The sequence below is a fragment of the Hypanus sabinus genome, chromosome 10, assembly GCF_030144855.1.
Source record: "Hypanus sabinus isolate sHypSab1 chromosome 10, sHypSab1.hap1, whole genome shotgun sequence".
Classification (NCBI taxonomy): domain Eukaryota; kingdom Metazoa; phylum Chordata; class Chondrichthyes; order Myliobatiformes; family Dasyatidae; genus Hypanus; species Hypanus sabinus.
The window spans coordinates 68,543,320-68,565,043 of NC_082715.1; the positions used below are offsets into that span (position 1 = coordinate 68,543,320).

The 21,724-nt window shown below is 43.0% G+C and overlaps 1 protein-coding gene across 1 annotated transcript in view; it reads left to right on the plus strand.

Annotated features, from left to right (window-relative positions):
* dlgap2a (discs, large (Drosophila) homolog-associated protein 2a) overlaps positions 1–21,724 on the plus strand; it is a 517,146-nt gene that overhangs the window by 392,069 nt on the left and 103,353 nt on the right. Inside the window, exon 5 of the mRNA XM_059982028.1 lies at positions 17,484–18,553. Coding sequence (XP_059838011.1) covers positions 17,552–18,553 — 1,002 coding nt within the window. The 5' untranslated portion in view covers positions 17,484–17,551. The remainder of the gene's footprint in view (positions 1–17,483; positions 18,554–21,724) is intronic.

Here is a 21,724-nt window from a genome sequence, read left to right on the forward strand (position 1 = left end):
GGTATTGCCCTCATCAGGAGGTGATTGGCTCAGGGGTATTGCCCTCATCAGGAGGTGATTGGTTCAGGGGTATTGCCCTCATCAGGAGGTGATTGGCTCAGGGGTACTGCCCTCATCACGAGGTGATTGGCTCAGGGTACTGCCCTCATCAGGAGGTGATTGGTTCAGGGTTCCTGCCTCATCGACACTCAGACTCCAGGTAATTGTTCCTCAGAGTGAATTACTGAGAATGTACCTTAAATTTCATTGCAGTAAAACACAAGCCTTCTTTCTGAACCTGGTTACCTGAGTTTTAATTAATTTCGATTGCCCCAATGAATGACACATTTTTCTCACAGTAGTCATGTTTCCGATTTTCCAGCTGCAGTTTGCTTCAAGCTCAGATGAACCCAAAGAAAACAAGTGTATTTAGGGCTCGATTAGTGGATTCATTCAAATTTTATTTAAATCATCATTGCAGTGACAGGTGTGAGCAAGATGAAGTCAGAGTTGAGTTTATTATCATATATACAATCACATGTCTGGACAAGTGCGATAAAGTTACTTGCAGCAGCTTCATAAGCATGTAGTATTGAATACATAACATTTACAGGAAAAAAAACATAAATTGTATAAAATTATCCTTGCTTTATGAGAATCCAACTTTAATCATGATACCTGCAGACGAAAAGGACCAGACTGGTGGTACAAGGTCTTCCTTTTGGGCGTGACACTACTGGAAAAAGCTCCAAAGAGTTTATGACAGCAGGAAGGAATTTTTAAAACTGGCCATGACAGCTATAATAGAAATAAATTTTCCTGAGTGCTACATGAGCTAATGACTTCTAAATCCTTCTGCCTACACATGGTCCAGATGCCTACATTCTCTGCATATTCATGTGACAATTTAAAAATCTCTTAAACATAACTGCCTCCAGCACATTCCAGGATCCTACACTCTCCATGTAATAAAAAACTTGCCCAGCACATATCCTTTGAACTTATTGCCTCTCGCATTAAATGCATGTCCTTTGGTAATAGATTTTTAAACCCTGGGGAAAAAAATTGTTGTCTTTCAATTTTATAAACTTCTATAAAAATCAGGTTTAATATCACCGGCATAGATCATGAAATTCATTAACTTTACGGAAGCAGTACAATGCAATACAGTACATGATAAATAAATATAGAGAAAACAAAATCTATTACAGTAAGTATATATATTAAATAGTTAAGTTAAAATAAGTAGTGCTAAAAAAAATAGAAATAAAAAATAGTGAGGCAGTGTTTATGGGTTCAATATCTATTTACAAATCAGGTGGCAGAGAGAAAGAAGCTGTTCCTGAGTTACTGAGTGTGTGTCGTTAGGCTTTTGTACCTCCTTCCCGATGGTAGCAATGAGAGGAGGGCATGATCTGGGTGATGGGGGTCCTTAATAATAGACACCGCCTTTCTGAGGCACCATTCCTTGAAGATGTCTTTGGTACTAAGTAGGCTAGTACCCATGATGCAGCTGACTAATTGAACAAGTTTCTGCAACTTAATTCAATCATGTGCTGCAGCCCCTACCCGCCCCCATACCAGCTGGTGATGCAGCCAGTCAGAATACGCTCCACAGTACATTTCCAGATGTTTTCGAGAGTTTTAGTTAACAAACCAAATCTCAGACTCCGGATGAAATGCAGTCTCTATTTTGCCTTCTTTATAGCTGGATCAACATGTTGAGTCCAGGTTACATCCTCAGAGATATTGACACCCAGGAACTTGAAATTGCTCACTTTCTCCACTTCTAATCCCTCTGTGAGGATTAGTTTGCTCATCTTCCCTTCCAGAAGTCCACAATCAGCTCTTTGGTCATGCTGACGCTGAGTGTATGGTTGTTGCTGCAACACCACTCAACTGACTGGTATATCTTGCTCCTTGTATACCCTTCTGTCACCATCTGAAATTCTGCCAACAATATCACCAGCAAATTCACAGATGGCGACAAAAGGGCATAATCAAAGCAAGAGGCTGAGAGTGAAGGAGTCAAGGCATCATGGAGAGAAGCCTTCTTTTTAACTGCTCGGGGAAAAGACGCTAGACTGCACAGGCACGTGACGTAGAGCGCCAAAGGTTTAAAAAAAGACTGCCATATACAGCGGCCATCATCGGAGTGGACTGAGTCAGGCTTCGGCGTGAACAGGCAGAAGCCAGTGTAGGTTCCGGTAAGTTTTGTTTTGTTTGTTTACAGCAGAGAGAATGCCAGGCAGGATGTTGGAATGCTCCTCTTGCAGGACGTGGGAAGTCAGGGAAACCTCTGGTGTCCCTGACAACGGCACCTGCAAGAAGTGCATCCAGCTGCAGCTCCTAACAAACCGTGTTAGGGAACTGGAGCAGGAGTTAGATGACCTCCGGATCATTCAGGAGAATGAGGAGTTTATAGATAGTGTCTTCAGGGAGGTAGTTATGCCAAAGGAGCAGCACACAGGTAATTGGGTCACCGTCAGGCGAGGGAAGGGAGAAGTGCAGGCAGAGCACTTCCCCTCAACAACAAGTATACCGATCTGGATACTGCTGGGACAAGCTGCGGCAGCTGGATCTCTGGCACTGAGTCTGGTTCTGCAGTGCAGAAGGAAGGGGGGAAGAAGAGGAGAGCAGTAGTGATAGGGGACTCGCTAGTTAAATGTACAGACAGGAGGTTCTGTGGTCGTGACAGAGCCTCCCGGATGGATTGTTGCCTCCCGAGTGCCAGGGTCAGGGATGTCTCTGATCGCATGCACAGCATTCTGAAATGGGAGGGTGAGCAGCCAGATATCATGGTACACATCAGTACCAATGACGTAGGAAGAAAGAGTGAGGAGGTCCTGTAGAGTTAGTATAGAGAGCTTGGTAGGAAGTTAAAAAGCAGGACCTCAAGGGTGGTAATCTCACGATTGCTACCTGTGCCACGTGCCAGTGAGGGTAAGAGTAGGATGCTCTGGAGGATGAACATGTGGCTGAGGAACTGGTGTAGGGGGCAGGGTTTCAGATTTCAGGATCATTGGGAACTCTTTTGGGGCAGGTGGGACCTGTACAAGAGAGACGGGTTACACCTGAACTACAGGGGGACCAATATCCTTGCAGTGAGGTTTGTTAGTGCTATTGGGAGGGGTTTAAACTAGATTTGCAGGGGGATGGGAACCAGAGTGCCGTAGCAGATAGTGGAGTGGGGGTGAAAATAAATGATGTTAAAGGTTCATGCAAAGTCACAAATAGAAGGGTTGTGTGTGGTGGTAATAATCTTCTGAGGTGTGTCTATTTCAATGCGAGGAGTATTGTGGGGAAGGCTGACGAGATGAGGGCCTGGATTGACATGTGGAATTATGACATTGTAGCCATTAGTGAAACTTGGCTAAAGGAGGGGCAGGACTGGCAGCTTAATATTCCAGGGTTCCGATGTTTCAGACGTGATAGATGCAGAGGGATGAAGGGTGGGGGGGAGGGGGGGTGGCATTGCTAGTCAGGGAAGGTGTTACAGCAGTGCTCAGGCAGGACAGATCAGAGTGCTTGTCTACCGAGGCCACATGGGTGGAGCTGAGAAACAGGAAAGGTATGACCACATTAATGGGGTTGTATTATAGACCACCCAATAGTCAGAGAGAATTGGAGGAGCAAATCTGCAGAGAGATAGCAGACAACTGCAGGAAACATAAAGTTGTGATAGTAGGGGATTTTAACTTTCTACATATTGATTGGGACTCCCATGCTTTTAAAGGTCTAGATGGGTTAGAGTTTGTAAAATGTGTTCAGGAAAACTTTCTAAATCAATATATAGAGGTACCTACTAGAGAGGATGCAATATTAAATCTCCTATTAGGAAATGAGTTGGGACAGGTGACGGAAGTGTGTGTAGGGGAACACTTTGGTTCCAGTGATCATAACACCATTAGTTTCAACTTGATCATGGATAAAGATAGATCTGGTCCTCGGGTTGAGATTCTAAACTGGGAAAAGGCCAAGTTTAAAGAAATGAGAAAGAATCTAAAAAGCATAGATTGGGACAGGTTGTTCTCTGGCAAGGATGTGATTGGTAAGTGGGAAGCCTTCAAAGGAGAACTTTTGAGAGTGCAGAGTTTGTATGTTCCTGTCAGGATTAAAGGCAAAGTGAATAAGAATAAGGAACCTTGGTTCTCCAGGGATACTGGAACTCTGATAAAGAAGAAGAAAGAGAGATGTATGTCATGTATAGGAAATAGGGAGCAAATAAGGTACTTGAGGTGTATAAAAAGTGCAAAAAAATACTTAAGAAAGAAATCAGGAGGGCTAAAAAAAGTCATAAGGTTGCCTTGGCAGTCAAGGTGAAGGATAATCCAAAGAGATTCTACAGGTATATTAAGAGCAAAAGGATAGTGAGGGATAAAAATGGTCCTCTGGAAAATCAGAGTGGTCGGTTATGTATGGAACCAAAAGAAATGGGGGAGATCTTAAATGGTTTTTTTGTGTATGTATTTACTAAGGAAACTGTCAATGGAAATAAGGCAAACAAATAGTGAGGTCATGGAACCTATACAGATTGAAGAGGAAGAGGTACTGGCTATCTTGAGGCAAATCACAGTAGATAAATCCCCATGACCTGAAAGGCTATTCCCTCGGACCTTGAAGGAGACTAGTGTTGAAATTGCAGGGGCCCTGGCAGATTTATTTAAAATGTCGGTATCTACTGGCAAGGTGCCGGAGGATTGGAGGATAGCTCATATTATTTGGTTGTTTAAAAAAGGCTCTAAAAGTAATCTGGGAAATTATAAGCCAGTAAATTTGACATCAGTAGTAGGTAAATTATTGGAAGGAGTACTAAGAGTTAGGATCTACAAGTATTTGGATAGACAGGGAGAGTCAACATGGCTTTGTGCGTGGTAGGTCATGTTTAACAAATCTATTAGAGTTTTTTTGAAGAGGTTACCAGGAAAGTGGATGAACGGAAGGCAGTGGATGTTGTATACATGGACTTCAGTAAGGCCTTTGACAAGGTCCCACATGCGAGGTTAGTTAGGAAGATTCAGTCGCTAGGTATACACGGTGAGGTAGTAAATTAGATTAAACATTGACTTAATGGGAGAAGTCAGAGAGTGATAGTGGAGGATTGTTTCTCTGAGTGGAGGCCTGTGACTAGTGGTGTGCCACAGGGATCAGTGCTGGGTCCATTGTTATTTGTCATCTATATCAATGGTTTGGATGATAACGTGGTAAATTGGATCAGCAAATTTGCTGATGATACAAAGATTGGAGGTGTAATAGACAGTGAGGAAGGTTTTCAAAGCTTGCAGAGGGATTTGGACCAGCTGGAAAAATGGCAGATGGAGTTCAATACAGACAAGTGTGAGGTATTGCACTTCGGAAGGACAAACCAAGGTAGAACATACAAGGTAGATGGTAGGACACTGAGGAGTGCAGTAGAACAGAGGGATCTGGGAATACAGATACAAAATTCCCTAAAAGCGGTGTAACAGGTAGATAGGATCGTAAAGAGAGCTTTTGGTACATTGGCCTTTATAAATCAAAGTATTGAGTATAAGAGTTGGAATGATATGGTGAGGTTGTATAAGGCATTGATGAGGCCAAATTTGGAGTACTATGTGCAGTTTTGGTCACCTAATTACAGGAAGGATATCAATAAGGTTGAAAGAGTGCAGAGGTTTACGAGGATGTTGCAGGGACTTCAGAAACTGAGCTACAGAGAAAGGTTGAATAGGTTAGAACTTTATTCCCTGGAGCATTGAAGAATGAGGGGAGACTTGATAGAAATATATAAAATTATGATGGGTATAGATAGAGTGAATGCAAGCAGGCTTTTTCCACTGAGACTAAGGGAGAAAAAAAACAGAGGACATGGGTTAAGGGTGAAGGGGGAAAAATGGGGGGAGGGGCTTCTTCACACAGAGAGTGGTGGGAGTGTGGAATGGGCTGCTAGATGAAGTGGTAAATGCAGGCTCATTTTTAACATTTAGAAAAACTTGGACAGGTACATGGATGAGAGGATATCATCCGGGTGCAGGTCAGTGGGGCTAGGCAGAAAAATGGTTCAGCACAGCCAAGAAGGGCCAAAAGGCCTGTTTCTGTGCTGCAGTGTTCTAAGGTTCTATGGCATTTGAGTTGTGCCTAGCCACACAGTTGTGGGTGGATTGACACATCAGGTCTCCCCTCAGCCTCAGCTGTTCCAGAGAAAGCATTCCTAGAATATCAACCTCTCCTTATATCACACACCCTCAGATCCAGGCAGTGTCCAGGTAAATCTCCCCTGCACCCTCTCCAATCTTCCATATCCTTCCTGTAATGGAGTGACAGAACTGAGTGCCATACTCCAGATGTGGTCAAACCAGAGTTTTATAAAGCTGCAGCATAACTTCCTGACTCTTGAACTTAAATCTTAGGCAAATAAAAGCAAGCATACTTTGGGCCTCCTTTATCACCCTATCAAATGTGTGGCCACTTTCAGTGTGTAATGGACTTGGACCCCAAGGTCCCTCAATACATATAACATATAACCATATAACAATCACAGCACGGAAACAGGCCATCTCGGCCCTCTTAGTCCGTGCCGAACCCTTAATCTCACCTAGTCCCACCTACCCGCACTCAGCCCATAACCCTCCACTCCTTTCCTGTCCATATACCTATACAATTTACCTTAAATGACACAACTGAGCTGGCCTCTACTACTTCTACAGGAAGCTCATTCCACACAGCTATCACTCTCTGAGTAAAGAAATACCCCCTCGTGTTTCCCTTAAACTTCTGCCCCCTAACTCTCAAATCATGTCCTCTCGTTTGAATCTCCCCTACTCTCAATGGAAACAGCCTATTCACGTCAACTCTATCTATCCCTCTCAAAATTTTAAATACCTCGATCAAATCCCCCCTCAACCTTCTACACTCCAATGAATAGAGACCTAGCTTGTTCAACCTTTCTCCGTAACTTAAGTGCTGAAACCCAGGTAACATCCTAATAAATCATCTCTACACTCTCTCTAATTTATTGATATCTTTCCTATAATTCGGTGACCAGAACTGTACACAATATTCCAAATTTGGCCTTACCAATGCCTTGTACAATTTTAACATTACATCCCAACTTCTGTACTCAATGCTTTGATTTATAAAGGCCAGCATTCCAAAAGCCTTCTTCACCACCCTATCTACATGAGACTCCACCTTCAGGGAACTATGCACTGTTATTCCTAGATCTCTCTGTTCCTCTGCATTCCTCAATGCCCTACCATTTACCCTGTATGTTCGTTTTGGATTATTCCTGCCAAAATGTAGAACCTCACACTTCTCAGCATTAAACTCCATCTGCCAACGTTCAGCCCATTCTTCTAACTGGCATAAATCTCCCTGCAAGCTTTGAAAACCCACCTCATTATCCACAACACCTCCTACCTTAGTATCATCGGCATACTTACTAATCCAATTTACCACCCCATCATCCAGATCATTTATGTATATTACAAACAACATTGGGCCCAAAACAGATCCCTGAGGCACCCCGCTAGTCACCGGCCTCCATCCCGATAAACAATTATCCACCACTACTCTCTGGCATCTCCCATCTAGCCACTGTTGAATCCATTTTATTACTCCAGCATTAATACCTAACGACTGAACCTTCTTAACTAACCTTCCATGTGGAACTTTGTCAAAGGCTTTGCTGAAGTCCATATAGACTACATCCACTGCCTTACCCTCGTCAACATTCCTCGTAACTTCTTCAAAAGATTCAATAAGGTTTGTCAAACATGACCTTCCACGCACAAATCCATGCTGGCTACTCCTAATCAGATCCTGTCTATCCAGATAATTATCAATACTATCTCTAAGAATACTTCCATTAATTTACCCACCACTGATGTCAAACTGACAGGTCTATAATTGTTAGGCTTACTTCTAGAACCCTTTTTAAACAATGCAACCACATGAGCAATACGCCAATCCTCTGGCACAATCCCCGTTTCTAATGACTTCTTAAAGATCTCCATCAGAGCTCCTGCTATTTCTACACAAACTTCCCTCAAGGTCCTGGGGAATATCCTGTCAGGACCTGGAGATTTATCCACTTTTAAATTTCTTAAAAGCGCCAGTACTTCCACCTCTTTAATTGTCATAGGTTCCATAACTTCCTTACTTGTTTCCCACACCTTACACAATTCAATATCCTTCTCCTTAGTGAATACCAAAGAGAAGAAATCATTCAAAATTTCTCCCGTCTCCCTCGGCTCCACACATAGCTGACCATTCTGATTCTCTAAGGGGCCAATTTTATCCCTCACTATCCTCTTGCTTTTAATATAACTGTAGAAACCTTTCGGATTTACTTTCACCTTATTTGCCAAACCAACCTCGTATCTTCTTTTAGCTTTTCTAATCTCTTTCTTAAGATTCCTTTTACATTCTTTATATTCCTCGAGCAATTCCTTTACTCCATGCTGCCTATATCTATTGTAGACATCCCTCTTTTTCCGAACCAAATTTCTAATATCCCTTGACAACCATGGTGCTTTCAAACCTTTAACCTTTCCTTTCAACCTAACAGGAACATAAAGATTCTGTACCCTCATAATTTCACCCTTAAATGACCTCCATTTCTCTATTACATCCTTCCCATAAAACAACTTGACCCAATCCACTCTCTCTAAATCCCTTCGCATCTCCTCAAAGTTAGCCTTTCTCCAATCAAAAATCTCAACTCTAGGTCCTGTCCTGTCCTTCTCCATAATTATATTGAAGCTAATGCTATTGTGATCACTGGACCCGAAGTGCTCCCCAACACATACATCTGTCAGCTGACCTATCGCATTCCCTAACAAGAGATCCAACACTGCCCCATCTCTAGTCGGTACTTCTATGTATTGTTGCAAAAAACTATCCTGCACACATTTCACAAACTCTAAACCTTTTAAAGAATGAGCTTCCCAGTCTACGTGTGGAAAATCAAAATCTCCCACAATTACCACCTTGTGTTTACTACAAATATCTGCTATCTCCTTACACATTTGCTCTTCCAACTCACTCTCCCCATTAGGTGGCCTATAATACACTCCTATCAGTGTTACTACTCCTTTCCCATTCCTCAATTCCACCCAAATAGCCTCCCTAGAGGAGCTCTCTAATCTATCCTTCCAAAGCACCGCCATAAGATTTTCTCGGACAAGCAATGCAACACCTCCTCCTCTGGCCCCCCTTACTCTATCACACCTGAAGCAACTAAATCCAGGAATATTTAGTTGCCAATCACACCCTTCCTGCAACCATGTTTCACTAATAGCTACAACATCATAATTCCAGGTATCAATCCATGCTTTAAGCTCATCCACCTTTCTTACAATGCTCCTAGCATTAAAATAGATACATTTAAGATACTCTCCACCCCCTCCTCTCTTTTCATGCCTAACAATGCATTCAAATTTATTATCCTTTTCTTTCTTCTCCCCTACATCTTCGGGCTGAGTGCATCCCTTCTCCATCACCTGCCTTTCCTCCCTCACACACTGTCTACTTACTTGCTCTACTGGTGAACTAACCTCCTCTCCCATAGTTTCCTCAAATTGATTCCCGCCCCCCTATCTTACTAGTTTAAAGTCTGCCCTGTAGCTCTAGCAAACCTTCCCGCTAGGATATTGGTCCCCCCAGGATTCAAGTGTAACCCGTCCTTCTTGAACAGGTCACGCCTGCCCCAGAAGAGGTCCCAATGATCCAGAAACTTGAATCCCTGCCCCCTGCTCCAATCCCACAGCCACGCATTCATCCTCCACCTCATTCCATTCCTACTCTCATTGTCGCGTGGCACAGACAGTAATCCCGAGATTACTACCTTTGCGGTCCTCCTTCTTAACTGCCTTCCTAATTCCCTATACTCTCGTTTCAGGACCTCTTCCCCTTACCTACCTATGTCACTGGTACCTACATGTACCACGACCTCTGGTTCCTCACCCTCCCACTTCAGGATATCTTGGACGCAATCAGAAACGTCCCAAATCCTGGCACCAGGGAGGCAAATTACCATCAGGGACTACCGATCGCCTCCACAGAACTGCCTGTCTGAACCCCTGACTATCGAGTCCCCTATTACTATGGTCCTCTTTCTTCTATCCCTACCCTTCTGAGCTACAGGGCCGTCCTCTGTGCCAGAGGCCCGGCCACTGTCACTTCCACCAGGAAGGCTGTCCCCACCAACAGTACTCAAACATGAGTACTTATTGTCAAGGGGTACAGCCACTGGGGTACTCTCTAGTACCTGCCTCTTCCCCTTCCTGACCATGACCCACCTATCTGCCTCCCGTGGCCCCGGAGTGACCACCTGCCTGTAACTCCTCTCTATCACCTCCTCACTCTCCCTGACCAGGCGAAGGCCATCGAGCTGCAGCTCCAGTTCCCTAACTCGGTCCCTCAGGAGCTGCAGTTCGGCGCACCTGGCGCAGATGTGGACGTCCGGGAGGCTCGGAGACTCCAGGATCTCCCACATCCGACACCGAGAACAACAAGCTGCCCTCACACTCATACTTCCCAAAAAACTGACAATAACAAGAACTGAAAGATAAGCCTACTGTGCCCTCTTCCACCTAAGCCCCCTGAGCCCAAGCCCTACACTCTGCTCCCGGCGCACTCCGCTGCCCGCGAACGAAGCTGCCTGCTTCTTAAGGCTGCATTCTTTTATATCTTCCCTCCTTCCCAGGCCTCCTTCACGCGCCTGCGCAGTCCCGCCTCTCAGAACTCCGATCTGAGAAGCAATTGGACAATTTGAAAATGGCCGCCGCCGCACTTCCTCTCAAAGCCTTGCTGTCCTCTTCCAAAAGAATGCTGTTAAGGGTCCTGTCATTAACAGTGTACTTTTAATGTCATTAACAAGCTGACAGCAGCACCAATGATCCCCAGCTCTGAAGTAGAAGTTACTCCCTAAAACCCACTCACCAAAGAGTCCTGGAGGGCCTCATTGTCTGTACATTGTCTCAACAGTCTCATTGACTCATTTTCTTAACATGAGTAGAGTGATTTTGGGGTCCAAGTTCATGGCTTTCTGAAAGTGGTTACACAGGTCAATAGGGTGTTTAAGAAGACATAAGCGTGCTTGCCTTTATTTGTCAAGGCATTGAGTTCAAAAGTCAGGAAGTTATGTTGCAGGTTTATAAAACTCTAGACTGCATCTGGAATATTGCATGCATTTCTGATCGCCTCATTATAGGAAGGATGTCGAGGCTTTGGAGAGGGTGGATAGGAGGCTTACCAGGATGCTGCCTGAATTAGAGGGCTTGTGCTAAAATGAGAGGTTGGACAAACTTGGGTTATTTTCTCTGAAGCGGTGGAGGTTGAGGAGAGATCTGTTATGATTATGAGAAGCATAGACAGAATAGATAGACAGTATCTTTTTTCCTTGGGTTGAAATATCTAACACTATATGACAAGCATTTAAGCTGAAGGGGGTAACTTGAAAGGAGTAGTGAGGGGCAAGTATTTTTTACACACACAACAGCGGGTGCCTGGAATGCCCTGGGATGGTAGTAAAGGCAGATACATCAGAATCAGAATCAGACTTCAATCGCCAAGTACCTGTGCACATACAAGGAATTTACTTCCGGCAGATGTTGTCTCTCTGCTCATAACAATAATAATGATAAATATAAATGAAAATATAAATTATACATACAGGTAGTGCAATCCAAGTAATAGTTAGCCGACAGTTAACCGGCAGTTAACTGTTCAGCAAAGTGACCGCAGTAGGGAAAAAACTTCTCCAGTGCCTATTAGTCTTAGTCTGGAGGGATCTGAAGCGCCTACCAGACAGAAGCAGTTCAAACAGTCCGTGCGCAGGATGGAAGGAATCCTTTATGATGTTCCCCGCCCTCTTCTTCAACCTGGAAGAGTACAGGTCCACAATAGAGGGCAGGGAGGCTCCAATGATGCGCTCGGCAGTCCTCACTGTGCGCTGTAGTCTGGTTCTATCCTGCTTGGTGGCGGCTCCAAACCACACAGTGATGGAGGTGCACAGGACAGACTCAATGACTGCAGTGTAGAACTGCAGCAGCAATTCCTGAGGCAGACCATATTTCCTCAAGAGCCGCAGGAAGTACATCCGCTGCTGGGCCTTCTTCAGGATGGAGCTGATGTTCTGCTCCCACTTCAAATCCTGAGAGATGGTGGTTCCCAGGAACCTGAAGTTCTCCACATTAGGGACTTTTAAGATACATTTGGATAGGCACATGAATGTGAGGGAAAAAACGAGAGCTATGTGTAGGTCAAAGAGATTAGTTTAGTTAGCCATTTGATTACTAATTTCATTGGATAGCCATAATGTTGTGGGCTGAAGAGCCTGTTTCTGTGCTCCACTGTTCTGTTCTATTGTTGCTCTAGTCCAAATACTGTCTGAGGAGCCAAACTCCACAACTCAAGTAAGAGCAAATGACCTTAAAATCAAGTCTGCAGTTGATTGAATATGGTTTTAAATTTTCCAGGAAACTTCAGGTCAATGGGAATTAAGATGAAAATTATCATAAAGATGGACAAGTGAGATAATTGATCCTGAATCATTTCAGCCCCAGGAGATCACTATAAGAGTTTCTCAGTAGCGTCTGGATGATAAATCTGTGGCCTTCCTTCCAGAATAAAGTCAGCTATTTTCATTTTCACTTTCAGTCATGGCCCCTCAGCTAATGAACCAGTCCATGCCATTCCCATGGAATCTGTCAGCTTTTAACACCGACCCCCCCCCCCCCCCGCACCAAGTTCAGCATGGCAAGATCATTACATTATCTTGCTCTGTTAACCTTGGTGACTTTCTCCATTATGACCTTCAGCTCTTCCGCTTTGACAATGAGCCTTCGAAGTATGTTGCAGTAACCGTGTCTCTTGCCCAGCCTATTTGATAATAGTAAATTTGTGAACCTTAGAATCTACACAGAACAGTCTGCAATTTCTATTGAATATTTTATTGAATATTTTTATTGAACTCTTTCAGCATAAGAGAAAAATATTGCTTAAACAGTTTATTAAAGTTTATTAAGAAATAATGTAATTTGCTTTATAGAACATATGTTAACATTTTTGGTATCATTATCTGTGACTGTTCTGATCTCAAATTTTTCTCTGTGTACGATAATTTTGTGGTAAGGGTTTAGTTATTGCATGCAGCATAAACACTACACAAAATCTATCAATTAATTTTTAAAATGTCTGTGTTTTAGACAAACAATTTTGCAGAGAGTGTGGAGCATGGCACAAATGAATCAGAATCAGGTTTTATTATCTGACAGATATCATGAAATGTGTTGTTTTGCAGCCGCAGTGCATTGCAAAGATATAAACATCTATAAGTCACAAAAATAAATATATAATGCAAAAATAGTATAATGAGGTAGTGTTTCTGGGTTCATTGTCCATTCAGAAATCTGATGGTGGAGCAGAAGAAGCTGTTCCTACATTATTGAGTGTGTGTCTTTGGGTTCCTGTATCTTCTCCTTAATTATAGTAATGAGAAGACTGAATGACCCAGATGGTGAGGGTCCTGAATACTCGATAACACCTTCCTGAGGCACTGCCTTTTGAAGGTGTCCTCGGTGATGAGGAGGAGTACGCTGAGCCTGCAATCCCCTGCAGCCTCTGTAATCCTGTGCTTTTCAGCCTCTGGACCAGCTAGTGATGCAACCAGTCAGAATGTATTTTAACAGTCTGTGGTGACATATCAAATCTCCACAAATGACTAATGAAGTAGAGCTGCTGGAGTGCCTTTTCCAGGAGGTCATTAGGCTCTGATGATGTCGAATCTACAACAGGCAGAAGTGTGGAGTGAGGAAATGAAGGAGCCACGTTGACTGTGTATCGATGATAAATCCCTGCAATTACTGCATTGAACAGAAGTGATGCTCGTTAAAGACACTGACTTCACATTCCAGATTTCCATCAAGCGCACGACCCTCATCTCCAGAAATTCTCATACCTACCGAACATTATTAAAACAGGGAAAAAGGAAGATGAGGCAGAGACAGGAGTGTTTGTGACAGAAGAAAATATAATACAAGAATTATGAAATCATTAGATTTAAGAGATTTTGTTCATTCATTCATGGATTTACACAAGATGGGCAAGGCTAAACTCTTTCAGCCATCAGTAATTCCCCTTGAGTATGTGAAGACCTCTTACAGTTCCAGACCAGTAGTTAAGGGGCATTGACCCCCTTTCCACGTATCTCCTTTGAACTTTCTCCTTCTCACCACAAATGCATGCACTCCAGCCTTTGACATTTTGACCCTAGGGAAAAAGATACCAGCTGTCTACTCTACTTAGGCTTAATGTAATGCTCCAAATGAGACCTGACCGAAGTGTTACAAAGGGAGCATTTATAACGAAGGGTATTGAGTATAATTGTACCAAGAGAGTGAAGAAACATGAAAGATTGCAATGGAAAATGAAAAGTTAGTTTAAGATGGTATCCAATTCAGAAGCTGTTTAGCTTGATAAACCCTGACCTGCAGTCTGAGCGCACAATTCATTTAGGAGCATAATGTCAGATCTTGGTTTATTGAGAAACTTAGAGTGGAATTAGTCTAATACTCTTCCTACTGAAGTATAACAAAACCCCCCATAGAGACAGGCCGTCAGTCATGACACTATTATGCTGTGCTTTTGTTGCTTCTGACCTCAGACTAATGATTAATTTGCATTACTATAGCAACACAAATAGTTTTGGGAATAGATTTGTTGAACAAAGCTGAATTCAAGCACACTCTCGCAGCCTACAATCTGCGCTGTGATCAGAGAAAGATTCTATTATCAAAAACTTGCAGTTATGTAGCTTCCTATCCACTTCTTACCATTGTGAAATTTTTGAGTAATGCTGCTGCTTAGAATCTAGAGATTCATAGCAAGTGCTCAGGTCGTCTGGGTTCCTGAGCCTGTTTAACTGGTTGATGGAATTTGCTGCTCTGTGACAAAGGCAAACTTTCTGCCTTTGCTGGAGTCAGACTGTCTTGATGGAACTTGTCATCCTATCAAACTTGAACTCCACAAAGCTGTGATATCTCTAATTCCTTGTTGTTCAAAGTCAAGTTTATTGTCCTATGCACAAGTACAATAAAAGATATATTTGCAGCAGCATCACAGGCACAGAGCATCAAGTAAGCAGCATTCACAAGAAATTCTAATTTACAGAAAAATTACACAGCAAATAACACAATTAGACAAAAAAAGTCGATTGTAATGCAAAGAGTATTGCTATTCTGAAGTAGTGATTAAGGTTTTTGCCAGTTGTTGCAAGAACCAAATGGTTGAAGAGAAGTAGCTGTTCCTGAATCTGGTTGTGTGGGACCTCAAGCATCTGCACCTCCTGCCCATTGGTAGCCATGAGGAGATGACATAGCCTGGATGGTGGCCATCATTGATGACAGATTTTGCCTTCTTGAGCAATGTCAACTGTAGGTACTATTGATTGTGGGGAGGGACGAGCCCATGACTTATCGCACAGAGTCACTATTCTCTGCAGCTTCTAGCATTCCCATGCATTTGAATTGCAGTATTGGACCATGATGAGACCAATCAGGATACTTTCAAAAATACACCTGTAGAAGTTTGTTAGAGTGTTCAGTGAAAAGCCAAAACTCCTTAACCTTCTGAGAAAGTTCTGAGAAGTTCCTCATGATTGCATCTATGTGTTGGCCCCAGGACAGATCATCAGATATGTTAATGCCAATTTTCTCCACCAATCCCACACTGGTTCATGTTTTCCCTCCTTTGCCTTCCTGAAGCCAACAATCAGTTCTTTAGTATTACTGACATTAAGTTGTAGAGGTGCTATTGAAGGAGGTATTGGTATTGGGATCTGAATTGGTTTCTTTTGTAATCGCAATGAGATACAGTGTATACTGTTCATACAGATCAAGCCATTGCAGAGTGCATTGAGGTAAATCAAAAACAATGCAAAATAAAGTGCAAATCTACAGAGGAAGTGCAGTGCAGGTGAACTATCACATTCTGGAAAGATGACTCATCCCCACCTGTGATTCATCCAACAGCAGTCGTGTCATCAGCGAGTTTGAAGATGGCTTTGGAGCTGTGTTTCACCACACAGGTTCGAGTGTAGAGCAGTGGGCTGAGCACGCAGCCTGGAAGAACAGATCCTGTGTTGTTGATCAGCAAGGATATGTTGTTGCTGGTCCTCACAAATTGAGGGAGTCTAGCATCCAGTTGCAGTAGATGCTATCAAAGGTGGGAGGACAGTTCCCTGTTGTGTTGCTCAGTGTGCAGAAGTCTGCGACCTCTTACATTCCTGTGCATTCAAACTATCGTAGCAGACCATGATGCATCTGACCGGCAATCAGTTATCCATTATTATGAGGGAAATGTAAACACTGAAGTAATCAGTGTAATTTACTTAGCTATGGTTAGTTATTTAAATATAAAACAACTGGATATTCTGTCTTCGCTGATGTTGAGTTAAGAGCATGTGGAAGTCACTAAAACAGAGTTGGAGTTTAAGTGACTCACACACTGACACATTCCAGTCAGCCTGAGTTACCTGTTTAGAGCTATAAAGTTCTGTGAATATAATGTTTGTAGTGGAAATTAGAGCAATTATACCATGTTAGTAGTCGTCTTTCTTGTACAAATTAAGAAGGTGAAATTCTACCTGCTAATAATTTTATTCCAGTATTACCCGTCATGTTTTTTGTTGTAGTTATCAACACAAGGAAACTTAACCTTTGGTGGATATTTAACCAGCATAATGAAAATATTTCTTTATTATCTGTGATGTAAAAGATGCAGACATTCACTGAGCTGGAAGAGACATTCAGTATTTTGTGCATTGTAATTACTGAGATATTTATTGGTATTAAATCTGGTATTAAATTGGTATGAATATGCATGCCAGCGTTTTTGTGGAAACAGACGAGATACAACTCCCCATGCTTTAATGAACTGATATCTTACAGAACTAAAGCCATGAATATTTTTCTTCTTAAGCCCATCTCGCCTACTGAGGCACTGGCCACTGACAGCAGCTCACCAGAGTCCTCTGTCCTGGGCAGTCTTTCAAGTCGTCTCCAGCAGTAACCTGACTTACCTATCTTATAGTGTGAAGATCCTTCCTCTCCCAAGGATGATGTCTTTGGAGTTTCTGTGGCAATACAGTAGCACTGTGGTCCTGAATAAGGATCCTGGCCAAAATGTCGTCTGTTTATTCATTTCCATAGATACTACCTGACCTGCTGAGTTCCTCCAGCATTTTGTGTGTGTTGTTCTAGGTTTTCACAGGATGGGGTTGCTAGCCCCATGCCCAACCCTCTTCCTTTTGCAGTTGGATTTGGGAACGTCCATGCCCAAATTTAAAGTCACAAATATAATGTGCATTAATCTTTATTGGACGAACATAAGTTATTAAATCAAAGGTAGTGTTTGGGTCACACTGATTTATGTTTTTTTACTAGTGTTTAATAAAACACAAGGCCAGCAAGTAATTTACTACTGCTGATATTAACTTTCTGATTGTGGTCTTTTGTTGACAGACCAACAATTCTCATGGTCACCTTCTCACCCCTTCAATGAAGCCATCTCCTCTCCATCATCGAGGACCATGAAAGGATTGACTACGAGTCGTACGCAGCCCCTGCTCAGCTCAGCGCACTCCTGTGGCCTAGTGACGGATGACTGTGAACATTCCCATGAGCACTCACACCATGGCCTGGATTCCCGCCAGTCATACCTGCTCAGTCCGACAGAGAGCTGCCAGATGGACCGTCACCGCTGTTCACCCCGCAGTTCCATACACTCCGAGTGTATGGTTCCCATGGTTTCCGGGGAGCACATGTCCAGCAGCACATTCCCCCGGATGCACTACACCTCCCACTATGACTCCAGGGATGACTGCACCAGCGTGTCACACACAGGCAGCAAAATCAACCGCATCCCCGCCAACCTGCTTGACCAGTTTGAAAAACAGCTGCCACTACAACGTGACGGATTCCACACGCTGCAGTACCAGCGCACCTCCACCACCAACGAGCAGCGCAGTGAGAGCCCCGGCCGTATCCGCCACCTCGTGCACTCTGTCCAGAAGCTGTTCACCAAATCTCACTCGCTGGAGGGTGCCTCGAAGGGGAATGTGAATGGCACCAAGGGGGAGGGCCGACATTCCGACGATCACCATCATTCCCACCATCCCAAACATGGCAAGCGGAGTAAGAGTAGAGAGCGGAAGCCGGAGCCCAAGCATAAGTCGGCAATGAGTGCCTGGTGGAGCTCTGATGACAACTTGGACAGTGAAAGCACGTACCGTACCCCCAGTGCGATGAGCAAACATCACATGGACCACATCTCTCAGTACTATCCAGACAGCAGTCAGGGGGCCTTCAGTGATCTTACGCTGAAGACATCGAAAAGCAACAACGATGTTAAATGCTCTGCTTGTGAAGGACTACCCATGACTCCTGAAGGTAAATACATGAAACGGAGTTCGTGGTCCACACTGACTGTCAGCCAGGCTAAGGAAGCCTATCGCAAGTCATCTCTCCATCTGGAGAAACCTCTCATCCATCAGGAAATCAAATCATCTCTAAGGCCATGTCATTACCTACAAGTAAGTCACAGATTCTCTTTGAATTTTGGCAGCCCTATTGACATTTTCCACTTTATGTTGTTCATCTTGACAGAAATTTAATGAATGTAATAGAAGTTCATAATATTGCATGGTCCTACAAATATTGCATGGCATTCCCTTACCAATTTGAAGTTGGTTTATTATTGTCATATATACCAAGATACGGTAGAAAACTTTGTTTTGCATGCCATCCATCACAGATCATTTCATCATATAAGTACATTGAGATAATACAAAGGAAAGGCAATAGCAGAAAGCAGGTTAAAGTGTTACAGTTACAGAGACAGAGCAGCACAGGTGAAGTGCAAGGACAATAATGAGGTAGATTAAGAGATCAAGAGTTCATTTTATTGTTCCAGAGGTCCATTCAGGAGTCTCATAACAGTGGATTGAGCTCTCTTTGAAGCTGATAGTACGTGTTCTCAAGTTCTTGTAACTTCACTCCAATATGGGGTTGGGGAGGAGAAGACAGAACAGGAGGGGACTCACATTATGTTGGCTGCTTTCCAGAGACAGCAGAAAGTGTAGACAGAGTCCATGGAGGGAGGCTAATTTGCACGATCACCATCATGTGTTTCTGGACAGAGCAGTTCCCAGGCCAAGCTGTGAAGCATCTATGTAGGATGATTTCTGTGGCACATCTGTCAGAATTGGTGGGGGTCATTGGGGACATGTTGAATTTCCTTCATCTCCTGTAGATGTGAGCTTTCTTGGCCATAGGAGCTAAACAGCTGGACCAGGACAAATTGTTGGTGAACTTGAGGCTGTCTACCATCTCCACCTCAGGACCATTCATACCATTATGCTTATGTGCAACATCCTGTTGTTTTCTTCAAACTTAGCTTCCCCTCTGTTCCCTTTTCCCTCAATATTTTATCAATTTTTATTGATGCCCCATAGGAAGCATCTTATCTGGATGCATCATGGCATTCTATGGCAATCACATTAAACTAGGTCCCCATGTATTAGCCATTTCTGCCCTGATACAAAGTCTTGGGCTGTCCACTCCGTCTACTGTATATGCCTCTTATTGTCATGTACACCTCTATCAAAGCACTTCTCATCTTTCTTCACGCTAAGGAGTAAAGCTCTATCTCACTAAGCCTCTTCTCATAAGACATGATTATGCAGGGGTGGAGGGCTAGAGACATTGTGTGGGCAGAAGGGATTAGTTTAATTATTTGGTCAGCAGGCCTGTTGTTGTGCTGTACTGTTCTTGGACCACCCATCAAAAGGCAGGTCAACTCAGTGAGCAATCCTTGATTGGCAGGAGGTAGAAGAGTAAGAATAAAGGGAGCCTTGTCTGGCTGGCTGCTGGTCACAAGCGATGTTTCACAGTAGTCTGTGCTAGTACCGCTACTTTCTTATGTTGTATGTCAATAATCTGGTTGATGGAATTGATGCTTTGTGATAGGTAGAGGAGCAGGTAGCATTTAGGAAGCAAAGAGGCTACAGGAGAACTTAGACAGATCAGGAGAATGAGCAAAGAATGGCAGATGGAATACAGTGTCAGGAAGCACTTTGGTAAATTAAATAAAAGAGCAGACTATTTTCTAAATGGAGGGGAAATTCAAAAATCTGAGGTGCAAAGGGACCTGGGAGTCCCCATGCACAATTCCCTGAAGGTTAATTTGCAGGTTGAGTCTGTGTTGAGAAAGGCAAATGCAATGTTAGCATTCATTTTGAAAGGACAAGAATATAAAAGCAAGGATGTAATGCTGAGGCTTTATAAGGAACTACTGAGGTCTCAGTTGGAGTATTGTGAGCAGTTTTGGGCCACTTATCTATGAAAAGGTAAATTGGCATTGAAGAGGTTTCAAAAGAGGTCTGATAGTGAAAGCCTTATCATATGAAGAGTGTTTGATGGGTCTGAACCTGAATTCAGAAGAATGAGGGAAGAATCTCATTGAAACTAAGACCGGAGAACACAGCCTCAGAAAACAGGAACATCCATTTGGCATGGAGATGAGAAGGAATTTATTTAGCCGGGAGTGGTGAATCTGTGGAATTCTTTGCCACAGGTAGCTGTGGAGGCCAATTCATTTGGTATATTTAAGGCAGAGGTTGATAGATTCTTGATTGGTCAGGGCATGAAGGGATACAGGGAGAAGGCAGGAGATTGGGACTGAGAGGGAAATGGATCAGCCATCATGAAGTGGGGAAACACACAATGAGCTAAATAGCCTCATTCTGCTCCTATATCTTTTGCATTTACGGCCGTAATCCAGACACACTGAAAAATTGAATAATTTATATAATTATTGATTTAAACTTATAAATATGAACCTTAATTACCAAACATATATGAGAGATACATTTTCCCTCAAAGAATAATTGGAATAAAGGGACAATGATTCCCCAATATTCACCTGGTTCTATCTCAGATTTCATCTGTAAATATTTATTATTCAAGCCTCAAGCATGTGTGGAAATTTCTGTTTTAAAAATGTGATACAGTTGCAGAAATCATTGACATTTTATTCACATGAATCTGCTGTAGCCAGGACTCCTCTTGGACTGAAGGTAAGTTCAGTGTGTGTTGATAGCAAACTCTTCCCAGTGGAAGTACACACTAGCTATGCATACAGCTGTTCAACTTGCAATGACATCCACAGAGGGAACTGCTTGTGCAAAATGTTCAAAGGTGTTTTCTCAAGCACTGATCTGCTAGCATTTCAGAGTCAGGTTAGTGTATTGTCATAGTCACCAGGGTGTAATAAAATTCCTTATGAAATTTCTTGCTCATGTGAAGCTCCCAGAGTAAACAGAGTATGTAATAATAAATGCAGTGATGAATGCAAAATGTCAGAACAGTGCAGAGATTGCCATACACTCTGAAGCAGTGAAAACAGAAATGGTGACGCGTTGGCAGTGACGGTGTCCCACTGGTCCAGATGAGTTTTGCTCCTGCAATTCATGCCATCAACACTGGAGCTGAAAAATTCCCAAGGTACTGTGATAAAAAGAAAGCACTAAGGGCGACGGAATAGGAAGTTACTTCCAAACAAATGCACTGAAGATGATTTTATACTGTACAAAGAAGCAACAGGGACTGCAAATTAATGAAATAATTTAAAACAGTTAACAAGGATAAAGCAGGGCAGTAATTACATCAAATGTGTGAGTGGACTAGCACTGCAGCAGAGTTGT